The sequence below is a fragment of the Anolis sagrei genome, chromosome 2 (assembly GCF_037176765.1).
Source record: "Anolis sagrei isolate rAnoSag1 chromosome 2, rAnoSag1.mat, whole genome shotgun sequence".
In the NCBI taxonomy this organism is placed as follows: Eukaryota; Metazoa; Chordata; class Lepidosauria; order Squamata; family Dactyloidae; genus Anolis; species Anolis sagrei.
Genome location: NC_090022.1, coordinates 56,747,514 through 56,769,431, shown reverse-complemented (window position 1 = coordinate 56,769,431; position 21,918 = coordinate 56,747,514). Strand labels below are relative to the sequence as shown.

General features: G+C 40.6%; 1 protein-coding gene across 5 annotated transcripts in view; it reads left to right on the top strand.

Moving 5' to 3' along the window:
• CELSR3 (cadherin EGF LAG seven-pass G-type receptor 3) overlaps window positions 1-18,376 on the top strand; it is a 110,702-nt gene extending 92,326 nt beyond the window's left edge. For 2 of the 5 annotated variants that reach the window (XM_067463514.1, XM_060766160.2), the window contains 12 exons: window positions 1,712-1,918; window positions 2,357-2,531; window positions 3,352-3,464; window positions 3,977-4,056; window positions 4,520-4,646; window positions 6,664-6,777; window positions 6,980-7,116; window positions 7,971-8,077; window positions 8,561-8,734; window positions 9,826-10,026; window positions 11,098-12,223; window positions 12,755-18,376. In XM_067463514.1, the coding sequence (XP_067319615.1) occupies window positions 1,712-1,918; window positions 2,357-2,531; window positions 3,352-3,464; window positions 3,977-4,056; window positions 4,520-4,646; window positions 6,664-6,777; window positions 6,980-7,116; window positions 7,971-8,077; window positions 8,561-8,734; window positions 9,826-10,026; window positions 11,098-12,223; window positions 12,755-12,782 (2,589 nt within the window). In that variant the 3' untranslated portion in view covers window positions 12,783-18,376. Of the gene's footprint in view, window positions 1-1,711; window positions 1,919-2,356; window positions 2,532-3,351; window positions 3,465-3,976; window positions 4,057-4,519; window positions 4,647-6,663; window positions 6,778-6,979; window positions 7,117-7,970; window positions 8,078-8,560; window positions 8,735-9,825; window positions 10,027-11,097; window positions 12,224-12,754 lie in introns of those variants that run through there. The other 3 variants (XM_060766161.2, XM_060766162.2, XM_060766163.2) reach the window with 3 other exon arrangements.
• Window positions 18,377-21,918: the final 3,542 nt, after the last annotated feature.

The following is a 21,918-nucleotide window of genomic DNA, read 5'->3' as shown; positions in this document are numbered from 1 at the left end:
TATTGCATCTTTATACATTTTATTTTTAAGCAGGACAACAACATGATTAAAAAACACCTAGTGACTTCCTTCACCTCAAGTCCAGCCCTTAGCCATAGTCACAGTGTAGTGTTCATTCTGTGAGTTTAGAGATGCAATCTAGGGAGTGGCCATTTTCCATTGTTATTTCCACTCACAAGAGATGCATTGTTACTGTAGTTTGGCACCACTTTCACGGCCATGGCTCAGTGTTGCCTCACCAAACTACTAGTCCCAGTATTTTGATATGTTAATTATTTGGTTTTATGTTATCTAATATTTTTTATGACTGTAAGCTGCTCCAAGTCCCTTATTGGGAGATGGGGCGAGGTATAAATTAAATTTTATTACTGGCTGTCCCCTGCCACACGTTGTTGTGGCCCAGTCTATGTATATGTGTTTTGTGTGTGTTTATATGTGTATATATGTGTGTGTGTGTGTGTGTATTTGTGTATATATGTGTGTTTGTGTATATATGTGGTTTTGTGCATGCATGGTAATGCATTTTTTTTTGGTTTTTTTGGCTTTTTAAGTCCCTTCTCCTGTGTTTTTCAGTGTTTTTATGAGTGATGGCCACTTGTTGTCCTGATAGGTGTTTTGTGTCCAAATTTGTTGTCAATTCATCCAGTGATTTTTTGAGTTATGTTAATCCCACAAACGAACATTACATTTTTATTTATATAGATTATTATTAGTCTCAGAAATCCATAGCACTGAGCCATGGCAACTAAAAGTAGGGTCAAACTAAATTTCTTCTAAAGTATATAATAATAATAATAATAATAATAATAATAATAATAATAATAATAACAATAACAACAACAACAACAACAACAACAAAAACTTTATTTTTTTATCCCACCTCCATCTCCCTGAAGGGACTCAGGGCAGCTCACAAGGGGACATGCCCAACAGTACAGGTTAAAACAAGCATAAAAATACAATCAACAACAAAAAATTAATAAAAACACCATAATCAAACAACATCATAAAACAACATCATGGCTGAACAACAAATGATGGATTCGGGCTCATGATTCCTAAGTGCAACAAATTCCTACATAGAGCCGAGGGAAAGTAAGACAATCGAAGGATGGGGCTAGGAGGCTAATGCCCTTAAACCATTAAAATGTTATAAGTGCTGGAAAGGAGCCAAGCTAAAATGCAGGAGCTTAGATAAGATCGGGAAAAATTCTCTGGTGAACTGCCCAATCAAAGGCACAATGGAACAACTAAGTTTTTAATTCCTTGCAGAAAACATACAGAGTGGGGGCTTGTCCCTAGGGAGAGAGTTCCAGAGCCGAGGGGGCACCACAGAGAAGACCCTTTCTCTCGTCCACACCAACTGTGCTTGTGACGGTGGTGGAAGTGAGAGAAGAGCACCCAGGCAGACAACACAGCCTTTTAAAAGAGTCCTATTATATATTCATGTTCACTTACTGTCAGCCACTTTAGAGGACTGTTGCCAGGCAGAAAGGCAGAATATAAATATTTTAAGTAAACAGATGTATAAAGACCTATATCTTTAGTATGCTTGAGAGAACTGTTTTGTGTTTATGCTTTTTTTTTTTTTTTTTTGCTTTCTATGCTTTTTTGATAGCTTTTTAGACATAGCAGTGGGCTAAAATATTATTATAATTCAGACTCCTTTCATGCTTTGACATCTCCTTTTTTCTTTGATTGTGCCCTACAGCAGCTGGAAGGTGACCTGGAGACGTTGGCCATCGTCACCTATTCCCTGGTGTCCCTTTCCCTGCTTTGCTTGCTACTGACCTTTTCCTTCCTGATCTGCCTGAAGGGTCTCAAATCCAACACTCGAGGCATTCACTGCAACATCTCTGCCACTCTCTTCTTTTCTGAGCTGCTGTTCCTCCTGGGTATCAACCACACTGAAAATCAGGTGAGAGGAGGAAGGACAACATGAGAAGCAGGTGGGGGGTGGGGGGTGGGGAAGAAGGTCCATATCCTGGAAGCAGCAAGGGATTTTAATCCCTGAGGGAAATAAGGTGCACAAGAATTTGTGTGCTAGAACATTTAAAACATTGGATAATAACATTGCAGAACAAGTTGGGTTTTTTGGATTTTTAAAATATTTTCAAGCCATAGATAGCTAAATTGGTGGATGAAGAATGGTACTTTAGAACTGCTACACAGATTTGCTAACAGCATAGGTCAGAAGTGAGTATGCCACTATTTCTCTGTTTCCCCAAATTAAATAGAAATTGTAAGGAGAATCGCCAAAAACATTAGTCCCAGGTTAAGATGACAATGAATAGTTCAGGTATGCTGTTTTAGAGACTCTTTTGATTGATATGTTGATTTTTTCTCTTTTTTTCAGTTCCTCTGCACTGTGATCGCTATCTTGCTCCACTATTTCTTCCTAGCAACTTTTGCGTGGCTCTTTGTGCAAGGCCTCCATATTTACCGCATGCAAACGGAAGCTCGCAACATCAACTATGGGGCTATGAGGTTCTATTATGCCATTGGTTGGGGGGTCCCTGCCATCATCACAGGTAAATGAAGGATGTTTAATCAATGAATACCAGGTACTGTAAGTTAGAGTTCAGTAGAAGGAAGTGAACAACTATTTTTGTGTATCCCTTGTCTAAGAAAATCCTTTAACATTAATGAGACTTCCATAAATTGTCAGGCAGCTTGAAGGCACATATGCGCACATTTAGAAAGCCAGGATTTATTTGTAAAAAGAACCTTTACCTGCCAAGTGATATGCCATCTTCTATAATTTGCAACAAATCTATACAGTTGCCTTCACTGACCTGCTGTGCTCTAGATTTAAAGGACTAAATTTCAATTCATCCCAGTCAGACTTGCTTGCCAGTATAGAATATTGGAGAAGGTTGCTACAGAGGTATAAGTCTACCAGATGTTTGTTCATTGTCAGTGTAACATGCTATTAAACATGCTTGATTGTCACATGATGTGCTTTGCTGAAATTGGGCTTTATTGTTACATGAAAATCAATCTCTGCTAAAGGTCATGTTTAAGCCATGCCTTGGTGTCCCTGACTTGTTTACTCAACTGCCTTTTGTTTTTGTTTGTTTGTTTGTTTTAGTAACAGACTAACATACCTACCCCTCTCAAAGATGCTTTGGGAAATCCAGGGTTTCATGACATCTTAGGGGGACTTATCCAGAGCAATACTGCTTATCAGGGTGTCTCATTCGTGTCATAGCAGGCCTCTGCCAGCAACTTTTGCTCTGACCCTCATTTTAGAGAGAAGAAAGGAGCAGATCTGCATTGGCCCAGAACATATATTCCCAAAGGATTTGGGAAACATATTACACATCTGACCTTCTCCTTCCTTTTGGGCAGGGTTGTCAGTTGGCTTGGATCCAGAGGGATATGGAAACCCAGATTTCTGCTGGATTTCCATCCATGATAAGCTGGTCTGGAGTTTTGCAGGGCCTATTGTTATTGTCATTGTGGTAAGCATGTCTCATATTTATTCAGTCTTTCCACCAGGATTCTATAACCTTTCCGTTTTCATTGCTCAGCATATCTTCTCCCTGTTCTGCTGTTCTTTTGCTTCCTTTCCTTGTCACGAATGTTTAAAATTAGATGACATCCTTCCTTCCTATCCCAACCTACCCACCCCCTTTGGCCTACTTTCTCCTTTTCCTGTAACTCTTCTCTTCTGTCCCTGGAGATCTGTATGCCTCATCACAATGCTTTGCTTGGGGATTTGTAAACATTTGAGTTTTGTGAAGTCTTTGTTTCTGGTCTTCTATCCTGTTACACTTTGCTGTGAGTTTGAATATAAGTTAGAAAGACAGAGAAAATGATAATTTGGCACAGAATTAGTTATTCCTGTGATAGCTGAGAAATAACTAACTTGCTTGCCACAGATCTGGCAACATTCACTGGGAAGAGTGTGGGGAGGGCAGACCTAAGGAGAAGGCTATGCTGTTCTGTCTCTAACCAACCAATCTGCTTCCAGATGAATGGGGTTATGTTTCTACTGGTGGCAAAGATGCTGTGCTCACCAGGCCAGAAAGAAGCCAAGAGGAAATCTGTTCTGTGAGTATTTACTAGTTACAATGATCTGCTCAAGCTCAAACTTTTTTTTTTATTGGCAGGGATCTGAACATCACTTCTTGCGCTCCCAAAATGCCTTTCCATTTTCCTCACACTTATGAATGTTGCACGCACACAGACACTCATTGTTTTCTGTTCATCAGTCTGTGATTCTTTCTTCCAGATGTTCATTGGGTTGTCTCCCTTCATGGCTGATGTTTGCTCAAGGGATTTTGTCCACTCTGAGCTAGTATTGCTTTGCACTCCTGAGTTATAGCAAGAAAAGTCCCCTTCTCTGTTTTGTGCACTGGCACCGGAGAGTTGGGCCAGTTCCTAGCAAGTGCATCTGAATTGTGAAGAGTAGGCTATAGTAGCCGTGTCTCTTGAGTTGATGCTCAGCTGACCATAGATGCTAACCTCTATATCTGTCCTTCTCGGTGGCTTTTTCTTCCCTGTCTCTTTCCAGCATGACACTGCGAAGTTCCTTCGTTCTACTTCTAGTTATTAGTGCTGCTTGGCTCTTTGGCCTCTTGGCTATCAACAACAGTGTCCTGGCTTTCCACTACCTCTACACTGTCCTCTGCAGCCTTCAGGTAACACTCTCTACTATCATGAAGATGGTTAGGCAGAAAGAAAATGACTAGCTTCTGGCAGGAACTAACTTGAAGGACTGCTAAAGATGAGTTATGTAATGTGAGTGTTGCTGTTTGGGAAACATAAGCCTGTTCCTTACTTATTTATACACAGGGTTGGCTCCACCATTAGGCAAAATGAGACATATGCTTCAAGCAACAGTTGCTAAGCTGTTGTTATCTTAGCTATTTCTGCTCATCCCCCTGACCATTCCCCTCAATCCTGGAGGGCTGAGCTGTTTGTGCTGCACAGCCCATTCTGCATCCCCTGCTGCCCTTTGGTGTGATGGAGGACCCTATCAAATTGTGGGACTAAGAGTAAGGTGTCACCCCTGACATCTTTGGTGCCTGGAATGGGGGGGGGGGGGAGAGACCATTTTTTTCTTACTTCAAACTATAAAATGTACCAGCCCTCCAAAAACAGAACTACTTACAAAGCTTTTAATCTTCCTCAACACACTGTTTCTACAGACTCTTCATTATATAAAAATTTAATCAGTTTGCAAACACAGTTGGCATATTTATAGATACTTGCAAAGAGTATGTTGCAAATTTTGCAGACTGAAAAAGTATAAGTTCTCCAAATGACAGACATGTGACAAAACAGCATATCAAGCAAATGCTAGAAGATTGCCTCCTTGCTGGTAGAAAAAGTATGTTAATTAAAAAACATTTTATCGAAAACATTTAAGAAACAATCTGCCCCAAAACAACACACACACACACACACACCCATGGGGAAACAGAATGAATAAATGTATAATAGAGAGAGAGAGAGAGAGAGAGAGCAGAAGTTAAACTTCTCATTAACCTAGAAATCATTTTATCTCACAATATATAACTTAAAATCATATTTGCTTGATATATTTTTTTCAAACACTTCTAAATCTCTGGCGGTGATTCTTTTTACTCACGTGTCCTTCAGACAACAAACTCACAACTTTTGGCTCTTTGGCCTTTCCACCACCAGTGCCCTATCCACCCACAATCATTTAGTGACTGGTGTAGAGTGTGGGACATGTCACTAGATGTTTCTGAACCAGCCAGTGATCCCGAACCTCCTAAGGCAGATGTTGCCTCTTTGTGCACAGTCAGACACTCCCTGTTGAACTATCCCTGGATATTCAAGGATTATGGTTTTAGGGGAGTAGAGCCAGCAACAGAATGAAATTAATGAGAGGGGCAGAAACAGACCTACATTTGACATGCCCTTCCAGTGCTTTCCAGGATTTCAGCTAGTGTTGAGGATGCAAATGCAGATTGGAAATTATCTGTCCAGAGTTTTGCCAGCCTTGAATCTTTGAATAGACCAATCTTGCCCTCTAGTGGAAAGTGGTAGTTTTCATTCAAGCAATAAGATTTCTTATGGCTATAAAATTTTAACAATAACACTTTTTTAATAGTGTAATTTCAGGTGTATTGTATAACAAAAAGGAAGAATATGGATTGTTATATTTCATTTGACATAGGCAAACAGTAGATTGGAGCTTGTAGTTAGATCAGCAAGGAGTTCTAACTGGTTGAACAAAAAGGGGGAGGGAGCCCATATTGGGATGTTGAGATCAAAAAACATTGGGGTGGAAACAGGAATATATGTGAGTGGAAAAGAGTCAAGCTACATACTGGTACCAAAAACAAGCTCCAGGGTCAAAAAGGGCCTCAGAGGCATCTTGTTCCAGTTGGTGGACTGGGACTATAATGAGAACCAAAGTAGACCCCGTAAGCCTGAAGTCTACTCATCCCTGTTGTCTGTTCCATCTAAATAGTTTTGGAGGATCAGATTTTGGGACGGTCCATAGTTCAACCATAAAGCACATGTTCCCTGATTTAATACCTGAAATGTACAGGTAATGCTGGGAGATACTCCTCTCTGACACTGCCAGTCCAGGGTTGATGACAAGGAGCTGAATGGACCAAAGGCCCCATTCAGCATAAGGCAGCATCCTGTATTCAAAGGCTCTCTCCCTGTTCTCCGCAGGGCTTGGCAGTGCTAGCTTTGTTCTGTGTACTAAACAAAGAGGTACAGGAAGCCTGGAAAGTGGCCTGCCTTGGCAAGAAAGGTCAGAGTGAGGAAGCCACCAGAAGTGGTCAGGTGAGCCTTGGTATTCTTATAATTTGAGTGAAAGATGATTGCTTGGCTTACGGCTGCAGCCTTTGCTTTAATACTTTACCCTTCTAGTCACAGAGTCCTGCCTTCTTATGTTGCTATATCAGTGTTATCAAATGAACTTGCTCCCTAAATAAATAAAAAAATCTCAGATGAGCTCTTTCTTCTTTTTACTTTTTCACCTTAGGGCCCAAATGCCTACAACAACACAGCCCTTTTTGAGGAGAGTGGTCTCATCCGCATCACTCTAGGAGCTTCCACCATCTCCTCTGTCAGCAGTGTGCGCTCAGGCCGCACCCATTCCAGCCAGCGAGGATACCTCAGGTAAGAATCAGTATGAATGAAACTCCCCTTCTTCCTCCTCTTCTTCCTTAGCATACCCGAAAGCATCCAGCTATGAAGAAGCATTTGTGTGTTTATCTAGTAGTGGAAGCTATCTTTTGACCTTCAGTTGTGCATTTCTTGTGAACAAGAGTCTGAAATAGGGCTAGCCCTAGACATATTTCTGCCTAAGGCTATCAAAAAGCTGCCATTCCTGGCCCATGTCATCTACCGAGAGTGACATTGCTGGATCCAGCATCTATTACTTGAAGCAGTTGCTTCACTTTAGCTAATAGTAGGACCTGGCATGCTTGGAAAACAGTTGAATGATAATGTGGACATTGCTTCCACTATCATCCACAAGAATTTGCTCCTTCTCTTTTCCTGTTATGTTCTCATTCACAGGTTCTCAGAGGACCTATAACTATGGGGAGTGGACTAGATGATAGTTTACACAGGAACTATATTTGACAGAAAACAAAAAAGATTGCAACTCTTGACTTTGTAAATTCAAAAAATGATTTCTCTCTCCACCAACCCTTATCCTAATCTCCCATAGTGGCCAAGTAGGTGCTCATATGAAATGCACATTGATGATATGAGGGCAGTAGCTCTCTATTATTTCCTGCCATGATAACAAACTCTAAGAACAATGCCAATTCATAAGGAATGATCTTATGCTGGTTAAGAACAACAATCTTTAGCCTGAATACCATTTATCCAAATGACAGCCTATCTTGGGGACTCAACCAGGTCTGGCTGTGATGCCCAAGAGCCTTTATTTCACTCCCTATTTACAGCCCTTCACTTGATGTGCAAGGTTGTTCACTGACTGTTTTCTCTGTTGTGGGTTTCAGAGAAAACTTGATGGCACATCAAGGCTCATCTCTGGATCACAACTTGCTGAATCATGCTGGTCCCACTGATCTTGATGTGGCCATGTTCCATCGTGATGCAGGGCCAGGTAAGCCATGCTTTCAATGTGGCAATTGGTGGGTATGAAGGCAGTGCATTCTCTTCTCCCGCAAGAGCAAGTCTCAACATGAGAAATTTGTCTGATGTTCTCCAGTATATTGCTCCATGTTTTATATATACACTAAGCACTTACAATAACAGCAACTTTGTAATCATACTCAGATATTTCCAGGGAAGGAGATAATAGTGACTTTTTCCCAGCAGTGCCTTCTTTTCTTTAAAAAAACCCACCCCTGTTTGCTCTTGCTACCATTATGGTTTCTTAAATATGTTATGTTTTGTGCTTGGAATGTTGTGAATGACAGATACAAGGGCACAGTAATGGAATAAACCATGGTTTCACTTTTGCAGACTGTTAAATTGTGTGAGGGCAATAATATGTGCTGGGAAGGTATTAGCCATCATGTCCCAGAATGGAATGACTATTCCCTAAGCCCTGTCTTTATTCTCAAATGCAATTTATCTTGCTCAGATCAAGACTCTGACTCGGACAGCGACCTCTCCTTGGATGAGGAGCGCAGCCTCTCAATACCATCATCGGAGAGTGAGGAGAATGTGCAGCTCCGGGGAAGGTTTCAACGCCAATTCAAAAGGGCAGCACACAGCGAGAGACTTCTCACCAATCCTTCCAATACTACCCCCAAAGGCAAGTACTGCTGGACAAAGAACAGCTTGAGTTCATGGGACGAGCCCATTGGGCCATCCTGAACAATACAAGCCAGAGTCAACATGTGCTACAATCTCCTTATCTGCAAAGCCATAATAATAATAATAATAATAATAATAATAATAATAATAATAATTTTTATTTCTTGCCTGCCTCTCATCACAATTTGAGGCAGATTACAACATTGCTAAAACATACATTCATCTAAAAACATTCTTTAAAATATACATATTAAAACATATTTCCACAAAATACATATTAAAATACACAAAACAAAGATTAAACATAAGATGCAAGTTTAACATTCATCATTAAAAGATATATACACCATTTCACTTATCCACAGTTCCATTTAATCACTGAGGGTATCTTGTATAAGTTACTTCTTGGTACTCTGTCATTTGTCCCATTGAAAGTAACTGGGTTAATTGTTATTCAGAGTTTCACATATCCACACAAAGTCTATGAATATATCCCATGCCGATATGGGGGTCGTACTGTATCAAGACAAATTACTAAATATGAAAGAAACACCTTACTTAATTTGTGGCTTGCAAAAATAGTTTACTAAGAGTTGATGATAGATATATAGTTAAAGACCATGTGTGCTTAACCCAGTGAAAATAGTGTTTACTGACGGAAGTTCTTTTGCTTGGCTCAAGGGACTTCCATTTTGTTGCAAAGAAAAACAGTTCATACAAACCGAGTGAATCTATGATTTAACGGCTGTTTCCTTCTGTACATCTATATGATCACTTCGCATTCATGAAGCTGCACTAAGTTCACTGCAGATATCCCAGGGAGTTCAGCTGGTGGCTGACATATTAACCGTTACTATGGGTGTAGCCCAAGTAGCGGCAACTTGGTGTTGGCTTTCTTAGCTGAACAGTGCTCTAGTAACCTACTAATGGAATTCTGAAAACTGCCACTAATTGTTCTGCACCATCCCCTGACAAGGATAAAGTTATAAGACATTATTTAACACTTAGCAAATGTCATGGCAAAATCATGCATTAATTTTACTTGATACACTCCAAATATACCTGTCATTCTGCAATGTCTTTCCTCAGATGTAGATGGTAATGACCTGATGTCTTATTGGCCTGCACTGGGAGAATGCGAAGTTCATCCTTGCTCCTTACAAAAATGGGGCTCAGAGCGAAAACTTGGATTTGATGTTAATAAGGATGCAGCAAACAACAACCAGCCAGACCTGGCCTTGACCAGTGGGGATGAGAATTCCCTTACCCAGACCCAGCGACAGAGGAAAGGTAAGAAGACTGGAAGTAGAGCCAACATGGTGCAAGTGTAAAACAGATTTCCTTGATTCATTTGCCATTTTCTTAATCTAACCCCACTACTGTATACTATGACTGACAATTCTGCAAGGTCTCAGACAAAGTTTCAGCATTCACCCTTGTCCATGCGTGAAGCCTGGGGTCACTTTGGAAGATGGGCAGGGTAAGCAGGACTCTCTTTCCCAGCATAACTCTAATGACGCTGAGGAAACAAGATGGGACCCTCCAGTCTTAGTGCCAGACACTTGGACTTCCAGTTGGTTCTCCCTGGCCCCTCCCACAGCCATCACCCCCGGGGTGGTAGGAATGGATGCGATGGGATGATAGACGGCACATTCAGAATCATGAATAAAATACCTGTTAGCTACTTGTTAGAGATAAGAATAGGATGTTCATGAAAGCACTTGCCAAGATTAGGACCTGGCTGAGAATCAAGAAAGGTGATTCCTCAGTATGGAGGAAATTCAATCTTTTGTTGAACTAATCAGAACTTGGTATCATTACTTTAAAAATGAACAATCATGTTGCTTGTTAGTTAGCTTTTGCAATCAGTACGTTGTTCATTATTCATTTCAACAACAAAAAATAAAGCAAGCTTTTCCAACCTGTTATCATCCAGATATGTTGGACTACTACTCCCACCATTTCTAACAGGCATATCTATTTGTTATTATCTAAACATCTGGAGGGCATTCGATTGAAGAAATCTGGATCACAGAATTGGTGAGACTACATAAAGAGAGGTGTGACATGATCATAGGGATAAAGCAAGAATGTAGGAGCTACCGTATAACTGGGTCAGATTTATTGGTCATCTTTGACTGGCACCAGTTCTCTAAAGTGTCAAGTTGGATTCTTTCCTAGAACTTACCTAGAAATCCCTGGTTTCCCATGCAAGTAACAAGGCCTAATCCAGTTTCTGAAATCAAACAAGACCAAGTACATTCTATGTGATTGTAAGTGAGAAAGTGGTATGTTTAGTAGGGGTGGCAAACCTCTGGAATCCATTCTTCCTTTTTCTTCCCTTTGTTTCCTGTGATGTAGGCATCCTAAAGAACCGTCTCCAGTACCCTCCAGCTTTGCAAGGCTTGTCATCTGTGGGGAGAATGACCAACGACCTTTCCTGGTACAAAACTTCTACCCTGGGTCACAGGGCTGTTCCTGCTGCTTCTTATGGCAGGATCTATTCAGGCGCAGGCAGCCTCTCTCAACCAGCAAGTCGTTACTCTTCCCGGGAACAACTTGACATGCTCATGAGAAGGCAGATGTCTAGAGAACAGTTGAGCCGAAATGATTCTGGTGAGTGCCTAGAAGTTATAGGCAGTCGCCATGGGTCCCGGGAACAACTGGACACTATTCTGAACAGGCCAAGATCAAGGGAGCACTTGGACACAATCCTCAGTCGGCATGGATCTAGAGAACACCTTGCAAGCATACCCAGTAGACATGGGTCTACAGAAAACCTAGGTGACATAGCTACTGGACACAATCAGAGAGATCTCTGGAACACTCTACCCAGGAGGCAGGGATCTAGAGATCATCTAGATACTTTGCCCTGTAGATTTGGTTCCCGAGAACATCTAGACTGTGGTGGGACAGTCACAGAGATCTCCAGAGAATGGCTAAACACTATGCCTAACAGACAAGCTTCTAGAGATCGCATGGATGCTTTGTCAAGTCGAGACACTTCTCGAGAACAGTTGGATCTGCTTTCTAGAAGGCAGCCTTCAAGGGACCAACTAGCATCAGCTAGACAAACATCAAGAGAGCAGCTGGACTTTTTTTCCAGAAGATCAAATTCTAGAGAGCATCTGGACATAGTGCCTGGCAGGCAGGCTCTTCGGGAAAATCTAGAGCCCCTTTCTAGACAACAGCCTTCTAGGGAAAACCTTGAACTTCTCTCCAGGAGGCCCCCTTCTAGAGAAAATCTAGAAGCGGCCCCCAGCCGTCACCCCTCTACAGAGCAATTAGACATCCTTTCTTCCATACTAGCCTCTTTTAACTCCTCTGTTTTATCTTCTGTGCAATCATCCAGTACTCCCTCAGGCCCACAGACCACACCCTCTATGGCACAGATGTCCTCCACACCCTCCATGCCCTCCATGCCATGCCCTTCACCACCTCACTCTACTACTTCTCACAGTATTTCCGAGCTGTCTCCAGACTCAGAGTAAGTATCTCTTCCTCCATTTTACCAATTCAGTCCTTGGTCCAGTTAAGGCTGTGGCCTATCCAATAAGGTTGACCATGTTGAAATTGTGAATCTCTTTAAGAGAAACAAGGTGAGCTAGAAAAAGGTTTCCTTCAGGATCTGGGGGATTTCAGAAGGCCATAACAATGACAGAACGCGGTGGTTTTCTTATAAAACTTTGTTCTGTTTGCTGGCTGCACTTGAGGTGCACATCCCTGTAGTTCGTTACACTTTAAAATGTCCTTATATACAAACTGAACTTAAGAACAAACCCAGAGAATCAATCTTGTTTGTAACTCAAGGATGGCATGCTTTCAATGTGCTTATCATGACTTCTGGTTTCTGATTTAACCATCTTCTTTTAACCCCAATCCCAATTCTTTGGGAACAACCAACATAATGCAGGCGGTAGAGTTCCACTAATATATTCAGCTGATTTTGAATTCAGTCTTCATTTTAAAGAAGAGAATCTTAATTATGGTTTTTTCTCTCCCTGCTTCCCTTGAGAAGAATTACAAGAAGTGAGGGTCATTCCTGAGGAGCCCAACAACCGCTGTGAGAACCAAGGAAGACACAGGAATGATTGGCCAGACGCTTCCACAGAGGACTGGGATCCCCCCAGGCACCTACAAGGAAAGGACTGGGTCTGAATGGAGGCCTGAATCAACTGTGCCTCCCTCAGCACTCGAGTAGTGAGAGTCAGGGAAAATGCACAGACCTGGCTATGAAGTTAAGGTGTCTCTTGGTACCTCCGTGTCATGCTGGCCACTCTCCACATTCAGAGAGAGAATCCCAAATTGGGAGGGGAGTTAACCACACCATGGGTAAACCCCCTTAGTTACATATCCAAAACAGACCAATTGAAATCTTCCTTTCTGAAACCTTTCTAGACTCTGTGAAAACATGAAGGGGTGGGGTGACTGCAGAGGGAGGGTCAGGGGAAGGGTTTTATACATTTTTGTATCTTTGTAATCAGAGAAAAGAGAAATTTCTATGGTTATTTTTACGGTTCTTCTGTTCCCATTGCTGTGGTGCCGAATTCATTTGTCTTGGCAGTGATATGTCCAAACAGTGGCAAAATGCTATGCAGGCTTCTTCCCAGTAGGGTTTGGGAGCAGAGGAATGAGGCAAGAGATACTTTGCCAACCCTACTCAGAGCGTCCTTTAGGCATATTCTGTTGTATGCCTGTCTTGTTTCCTGGCAACTATCTCATTGGGGAAGGGGAAGAGTCAAACACACACACAAACACAGAGATAAGCCAACCAGCCTTAAACAGGGCCCTGAAGTCCATGGGCTTTGCCACTTTCCCCACATTAACCTGACCACCATCCTGAACACAGCTCTACAATTCCTTCCACATTCTGACACAGCCTGAGGGCCCACATATTTATATATGCTTCTCGTATAAACATTTCTTGGTTTTTGTGGACTGCAGGACAAAGTTAGTGGTTCTTCATGGTTTGAATTTAACTTGTTTTTCTTCTTTCATGACAAAAAAGCTAAAGCTGTGCTCCTTCTTAGGCCAACTGTGGAGACCATGGGTTGTTGTAAGTTTTTCGGGCTGTATGGGCATGTTCCAGAAGCATTCTCTCCTGGCGTTTCGCCTTCATCTATGGCAGCCATCCTCAAAGGGTCAAAGATTCCAGCTATGAAAGCCTTCAACAATACATTGTGGGGAACATGTGGCTTCCCTGTAGTGCAGCATCACTTGCCATCTATGCAGCAGTGTGTTGCTGATGTAATCACCTCTATTATTTATTTATTTATTTATTTATTTAATCTGTTCATTCATTAGGATATGTATATCTGAAGAACAGCATATAGTAAAATTCAAGATAATAAACAATCATTTAAAGAGATGAAAACTACATTAAATTGTTTTTCACTGAAAAACCGACAATATAAAACCAGTTAAAATAAATTAAAAACAATGCCAATTATATCACATGTGCAAGTTGGATAAAGTCAATAGGTCCCAAAGGCATTAATTAGAAGCCATATTTTGACTTGGCACTGGAATGACACCAATATTGGTACAAATCAGACCTTAGAGTGGGTATTTCATAGGTGCCAAAGTTAAGAAGGCCCTCTTCCATGTCATCTAACAATGTATTGCTCACACTGGTAGGACACAGAGAAGATGTGCTCCCTTAGGTATCAAGTTGCCAAACATTTATGGCTTTGAATGCTATCACAATTGGTTACGGTTAAGATTCTTGGTTACTCAGACAGTGTGGTGTAGTGGTGTGAGAGTTGGACTCGGACTCTGAAGACTAGAGTTTGATTTTTTCCTTGAGCATAGAAATTTAATTAGTGATCTTGTTGACTCATCTACTCTCAGGCCTAAAAAAGGTGATAGATTTGCTTTAGGTTGCCATAAACACCAAAATACCATAAATCAACTCAATGCTTTCCCCAGTAGTCATGTTATCCCAAGTTGGCACAGGACACACTAATTTACCACTCTTTCTGAATCACTATCCTGGACTTCTGCTAACTTGACAATCCTTCCTTGAGGAGTCATCAACAAATCTCCCAGAAGTAACCTGTAAACAACACAAGTCTAAAGTTCTCAGTGCAATTCTATGGTATGCTTCTGGCCAAAGTATAGTCAACTTTTATATTCACTATTTATACACAGATTTGGATATTCACTGTGGGTCTTGGACATTATCCCCTGTGAATACAGAAGTCATGATTTACTTATTTGCATAGACACATACATCTTTCCATAAGTTGTGTATTGCACCTCCTTCACTTTAACAAATGACATTTGGCTAAATATGCTCTTTTTTCTTTTTCTGTTTCTTTTTTCAAAAATAGGCAGAAAACATTCTTTGCAATTGAAATCCTGAGTTGTTGATACCAAATTTTTGTATTTGGGAAGTAGAAAAAATGAATCACTATATTCTTAACATTTGCATTTATTCAAACAAATCAAAATGCAATTGATTTTTTCTTTTAAAAATCTACATACATAGAGACAACTGGCAATTTTATATGTGTTTTCACATATTTGTTTCCCTAGAACACCTTGGATGCTCATGTATTATTTCTCTATAACTAAGGGAAGTGATAACCTAGGCAACCAACAGTTACATTTTGGCCCTTATTGCACAAGTTCTTATTGCGTTTTTAAGCATGGCGACAAAATGCTGATGATGTTTAATCACTGTTGGAAGTAGACAGAGCTAAGCCTAACAAAGTTAATATTAGCACTGCGAGATAATGGTCAAGTATGGGAAGTATATATTTTATGCAAATCCCACCCCCGCACCCCAAGCATGGGCCGAAGGCTACAATAAGAAATACTACAGACAGTATAGGAATAATGTTGTGTACAGTATACATTGTACATGGGGGAAGAACTTGCAGCTGTGCATAAGGTGATGAACTGCAGCTCCCATCATGCATGATCATTAGTTGTACTGGTGGAGACTGATGGAAATTCAAGTGCAACATCACCTGGAAGACTAAAAGTTCTATATCCTTGTACAAACTCAGACCTCATAGGTATTATTACCATCTTTAGTACTGCTTTCTGCAAACTGGAATGCCCGAAACCACTACATCATTTCATATCATAATAGAAGACAGATCACTAATGGAAATCTTCATGCTGTGCATCCATTTTTCACTCGAAGTGTAAGTAGATGCCGAGACATTGCTGGATCTATTTAATTCCACTGTGCATAATACAGAACGTATAAAGCTCTTGATGTGAAATGTTGTTTGCTCTTGACACCTTCGCCTTCCCTTGCCCACTTTTAGATCTGAGAAGACATTTGAGTGTTCATAAAGATACATGGTACAGCCCTTTCATGTCAGCATTGCCTCAGATTGCTCATCTGTTTGAAAGTATGACTTCTCAAAAAGAGTCTCCATGCCTAATGTATTACATTTTCCAAATGCACAGGGTGATTTTGTGATAAGGTTGTTATCAAGCTAGGGATGCCCCCTTCCCCATGTATTCTGAAACGATACAGTCCTGCAGAAGACTGTGCCACATACCTGTTTGAATGTTTGACTGGGCTGCTAAGTCTATTGGTGGAGAGAGCTGTGCTTAATCTGGAAATGACTGGTGTCGTGGTGCTATTTCTGTCTCCAAACTCAGACTCCCTTCATGTGTTTGTGTGTCTTGCTCACCTAGAGTGGTGAAAATGTTCCATTTACTGCCTTATTAGCACAGAACACTGTAGCTTAATTGTTAAACTAAACAGACTTAATGTTTACACTGGCGAGCTTTCTTCCTGCAACCAACAGAGGTGGCTGGCAGTTGTCTGGCAGATGCCCCTTTCCAATGCTTGGCCCAGAAACCTTTCGGCTGGTTTAATTTCAAGTAAGAAAAGAGGAAGGTTTTAATTATTCTCCAGTACATTCCATTACTTGTAGTTCTGAGAGGGAAAGGGCTCCATTAAGCCTCCTGATCTTTCACATTTTGATACCTGAGCAAAGGTAGAATTGCTGCAGCCTTTGCTCAGAGCTGCCTTTTGGCCCCCATCCTCCTTTCATAGGGATGGAAGATACTGTTCCATGCCCAGAATGGGTGGCAACCCACAACTCCTGCCAAGCAAAGGCCACGCTGCATTGAAGTCCCTTATTGACGTGGAAAGTGAGAGATTGGGCCAAGTTGTCTTCAGAACAGCTTAATGTGTTTACAAGAATCTAGCTAACGAATCATGAGGCTGAGAAGCCAACACAAGCCAAGGCATGGTTTTGTGCAAAAAAGAAGAAAGGAGGGGATGGGGTGATAAAGAAAGGGAAACCTCTTTCGCTTGTGAAAGTGCAGGTCCTTTTTCTGAATGCAAAGTCCTTTGTCTGATCATCATTCTCTTAATATGATGTATTAGTCTTTTAAAAAAGAGCTTGTTTACACTATTTATGTCCAATTTATTTATGTATAGCTTGCCAAACCAGGGTCCAGGTTTTCTATTTGTCACACGGATTTTTACAAAGACTTGTCTCCTGTTTTCTATCAATACTGTTTATAGACGTTCCACCTCCTTTGTGACTCAATGGATGTCTGTACTATTTATTAATCATAAAAATAGCCGGTTTGTTGGTTGAGAGATTTTTGGGTTTTCTGTTCTTGTTTTTATATGGATTTATATTGGAACCAGGCTTTAAAAATATAAACGGGCTTGCTTTCTTTTGGATTTGGTCCAGTGTAGAAGAGGGTTTGCCATCAAAGGAAAGCTCTATATCCCCCACCTCTCTCTCTCACACACACACACACCTCTTCCTTTTAATAGTAATCTCACAATAAACCATCATGTGATTTATTGAATGGATTGGTTATGATGTCCAAATCAACCGCTGCTAACAAGATTATGTATATTCAAAACCAAGCTGAATCCATGATTGGAAGTTGGCTTACGAATCCTGGCTTCCTTACCCACATTTTGTGACACAGAAACCAACATCTGAGATATGTCCCTAGCAATTCATGGTATAAACAACAAATCATGGTTCATCCAAACCATGATTTCCCTTACTGTTCTGCTCAGCTTGATTACACGGAAAGTTTCTCTGCCCTCCAAAAATGTTGTGGTATTGTGTATAAATAAATAAATAAATAAATAAAAGAAATACACAAAACTGTGTATAGATCTCCCTGGTCAATGATTTCAGTCTAGTAATGTTTCACCAATTTGTAAGTGGTGAAGAAGGCAAGTTCCATGCCTGGAGGCATTTCTACCTGCCTCTTTCGGTAAGGAAAGAAACCATCAAATTCCCAAACCCTCAATAAGGGATGTGTGCCAAAAGGAGAAAGACACTGAGTAAATGGAGTGAAGTGTCAGTCTCTCACATGCCTTCCCGGAATCTGCTGAATTGCTGCTATTGACAGCAAGCGCTCAGCACTGCCTTGAAGCTCAGAATGTTCCTGGAAAGAAGAGTCTTCACCTCTTTCCTCAAAGTGATAGTTATCTTGCAAATCTGCATAGCAGTTCTTTGATTGTACATGTGGTGGCCTAGGCTCTGGAGAGCATTTGTTTTGGTTGGTTAATAAAACGTTTGTCCCTTTCCCCCTGGTTTGTTGGTGGAGGACAGAGAGGTCTGTGGGCTTCCTCCCTAGCCATGTAAAATTGTATCATGAAAGCAACACGTTTGGAAATAAAATATAAAACACAGCACAGCTGCCTTGGATGTCAATCTGACTGCTTTTCCCTTTCATGTCTCTTGTTCTTTATGTCTTCAGTAACATCAAAGTACAAAAGGGGTGCCTGTGTGATGAACCTATTTCACAGGGCTTGGCATTTTTGCTTGGAGATAATGGAAGTCACATATGGGGATGTACCAAGAAAACAGGAATGCCAATAAGAGAGTGAAATCAGATTAAGAGAGAAGAGATAAGACTGAAAAGTCATAGAGTTCCTCCCCACAACAGCTAATTTTATAACTTAATTGAGAGATTGTGTCTCATTTATTTAAAGAGAAATTCAGCCTTGAAGGTGCAGAACAAGTAGATAAGAAAATAAATGGTTCAATGAGAATCAAATAGCAAACCCAAGACTGCCAGATAAGAGGAATGAGAGAACAAAGCCTGAAGCTTTGTGGAAGGGGGGCTAGAAGGTGGAACAATTGCTATATATATATATATATATATATATATATATATATATATATGCCATTTTCCTTTACAGTGAAAGAGGGAGAACAATCATTGTGATAGAAAGTTATGAGATTTAGACAGACCGTGAGGGTAGGATAGAGAGGTAAGGAGAAGATGGGGGGATAGGATAAAAGGATGGGGGGGGGAGTTAGGGGGTGCAGGTCAAACAAGTGTGTGCATCACTTCCGTTCAGTCCACAGAGGAATAATTATTTCATTTCATTGTTCCTTTTTCTTATTTTTTACTACTCTAGTTCTTCTTACCCATAGACCTTATATGTCTAATTTGAGTTTGTTTTTCAGATATTCTTCCAGATTATTCCAGTTTATTTGCTTGGATATGTTTTGTTCCTCTAATTGATCCGATAGTCTGTCACAGTTCTTGAAGTCTATTATCTTCTTTATCCAATCTTCATCCGTTGGAATCTCTTTACTTTTCCATTTTTGTGCTATTAATATTTTGGCCGCCGACGATAGGTAAAACAAAAATTTTTCTTCATTTTTCTTTAGGCCTAGATCCGTTATGTTCAGTAGGTAGTATTCAGGTTTGAAATCAAACTTTGTTTTGATGATATTTTGTGTATGCTTATGAACCGTTGTCCAAATTTTTTTGATCATTTTACAGTTCCAGTACAAGTGGAAGTATGTTCCAGCCTCTTTTCCACACTTCCAGCAATGCGTATTGTAGTTTTTACTAAATTTCGCTAATTGGACAGGTGTCAAGTGCCATCTATAGAAAACTTTGTACCAATTCTCTACTACACTGCTGGCTCTAGTGTATTTTAGCTTGACCTTCCATACTTGTTCCCATTCGCTTAGTAGTATAGAATGGCCAATATCTCTGGCCCACTTAACCATGTTTTCTTTTACTAGTTCCTTTTCGTTACTCCATTCTAGCAGGCTTCGGTATAGAGTGCTAATCAGCTTCTTATCCTTTTTCATAATTATGTCCCAGCATGTGTCCTGTTCGCTAAATCCCACTTTTAGATCTACCTTTAAAGTTTCTTTAATTTGTAAATATTGTAGCCAATTTAGTTCTTTGGAAGGTGGAACAATTGCTGATGGAGTTGGAGACTGTGGATTCCTCTCACTACTCTGCTGTAGTGCTGTGTGTGACCCCCCCCCCTCTAAGGCTTAGAACATTATCCCATGAGCCCCCACTCCATTTCTTCTAAACAAACTTCTAAAATATTTGAAAAAGTAGTTAATTGGTGCCCATCACATGACGCAGAGAGATACCCCCACTCCTTGCATGTCCATCATGCTCAGTTGCTGAAATTTTGACAATGTTAAGAAATGGAGGAGGGGGCTAGAAGATGGGCGGAAATAATCTCAGGAATCACTATGAAATGGGAGAAAATGTGAAATAACACATGGGATGGGAGCTCTCTCATTTACCTGCATTTAATCAATTTGGTGACATGGCTAAATGTGTGTAACTATAGGTGGTGTTGAGCAAAGCAGTGATGCCCGGTAATCTCAAATCCAGAAGCTTGGTTCTTCCGTAATATTTTTTTTATTTTACATATTCATTAGAAATTGAACTACTTCAGGAGATCCCTACTTCAGCACCTCAAAGTTCAAAAACCCGCAAACTTGTGAGATTTCATTTTTTCATGATTTCAAAGATCTCAGGATGTTATTGTTGTTTTTTAAAAAAGTATGATAAATCTGAAAACAGATAATTTTGGAACACAGGGTCAGAAAGAATGTTGGATGTGGAATGAGAAACTACGCTTTGTTTTCTAACGCTACGGGACATAATGCGATGGAGATGTGATGCTTCCCCCACCTCATGGGATGAAGTCCTTAGACTCAGAACTTCTTTGGGCCATGCAAAATCTTTATGGGGACCACATGCAGCCTGTGGGCTGTATGGTGTGCAGGTCTGATCTAGATTGAGGCAGCTGCTTCATGCAGCCGTTGTGACCCTCGCTTATCTCAGGAAATCATACAGACCTCTAGATGTTGTTGGACCTGCACCACCAGCATTCCTCACCATGGGTCATGTTGATCAAGTTTGCTGAGTCCAAAGACCTCTGACCGGCTGCATAATTCCCATCCCTGACTTCCTGCTGCATACATACACAAAATGTACATTGCTGATCTTAGGTGATATGTGTAGGTGACAGGTATATGGGACAACACTTAACACACTGTGACATTTTATGGTTATGTTTTGTGAAACTAAGTCTGGAATTTATAAAACTAAGGCTGGAATTCTAATTTGTTATGCATTCATGACTGCTTCATATTCATGACCCCTATATATTCCCTAGTTTAAGAAGTGCATAATGACTGTGATGTCCCCCAATATTATTCTGAACAATTGGGTCTGTTTGTCTTTCAGTCAGGAAGGAGAAGATAGATGTTTCCATCAACCTGTTTGTGGAGCAATCTTTAGTATAATAGGGAAATGTGACTGGGATACACTTCTGGCTCCTGCACTGGGGATTGCTCTTTGGAGAGGACGGAAATATCAGCTGCTTCCCAATTGAGGGAGAAATTAGATTTGAAATAAATGTCTCCAAAATCTGAAAGTAGCATGCATAAAGATATACACATAGCACCAAGGTCAGGTTTGCAGATTAAAGAGCATGCTGATCTTGCTTACATTTCAGATTTATTGCCATGACAATCTATATATATGCATACCTGCCAATGAAATAGCTTTTAAAACCAAACCATGTGATAGCATAACTTTGTTATTCCATAATGAATTTATGCCATCACGTGTGATAAATTGTGACTAGTGGCCTTCCAAATATTATTGCACTGAAGCTCCCATCAGTCCCCTCAGTATAGCTAGTGGGATGGAATGATGGGAGTTGCAGGCCAACCAAGGTCTAGACAATCACCATATTTCTGGAATTGATCACATGCCTCCTTGAATTGATTCAAATATTTCAGTTTTTAAAATATATTTCTAATGGCAGAAACTGGGGGTTTCTTGAATTTATTTGATGGGCAAATAATGTGATTATTCACTTTGGTTTCACCATTTCATGTTTTGATGGCACACACTACTTGTTCTTGGTTCTACAATTCAAGTTTTATTGTG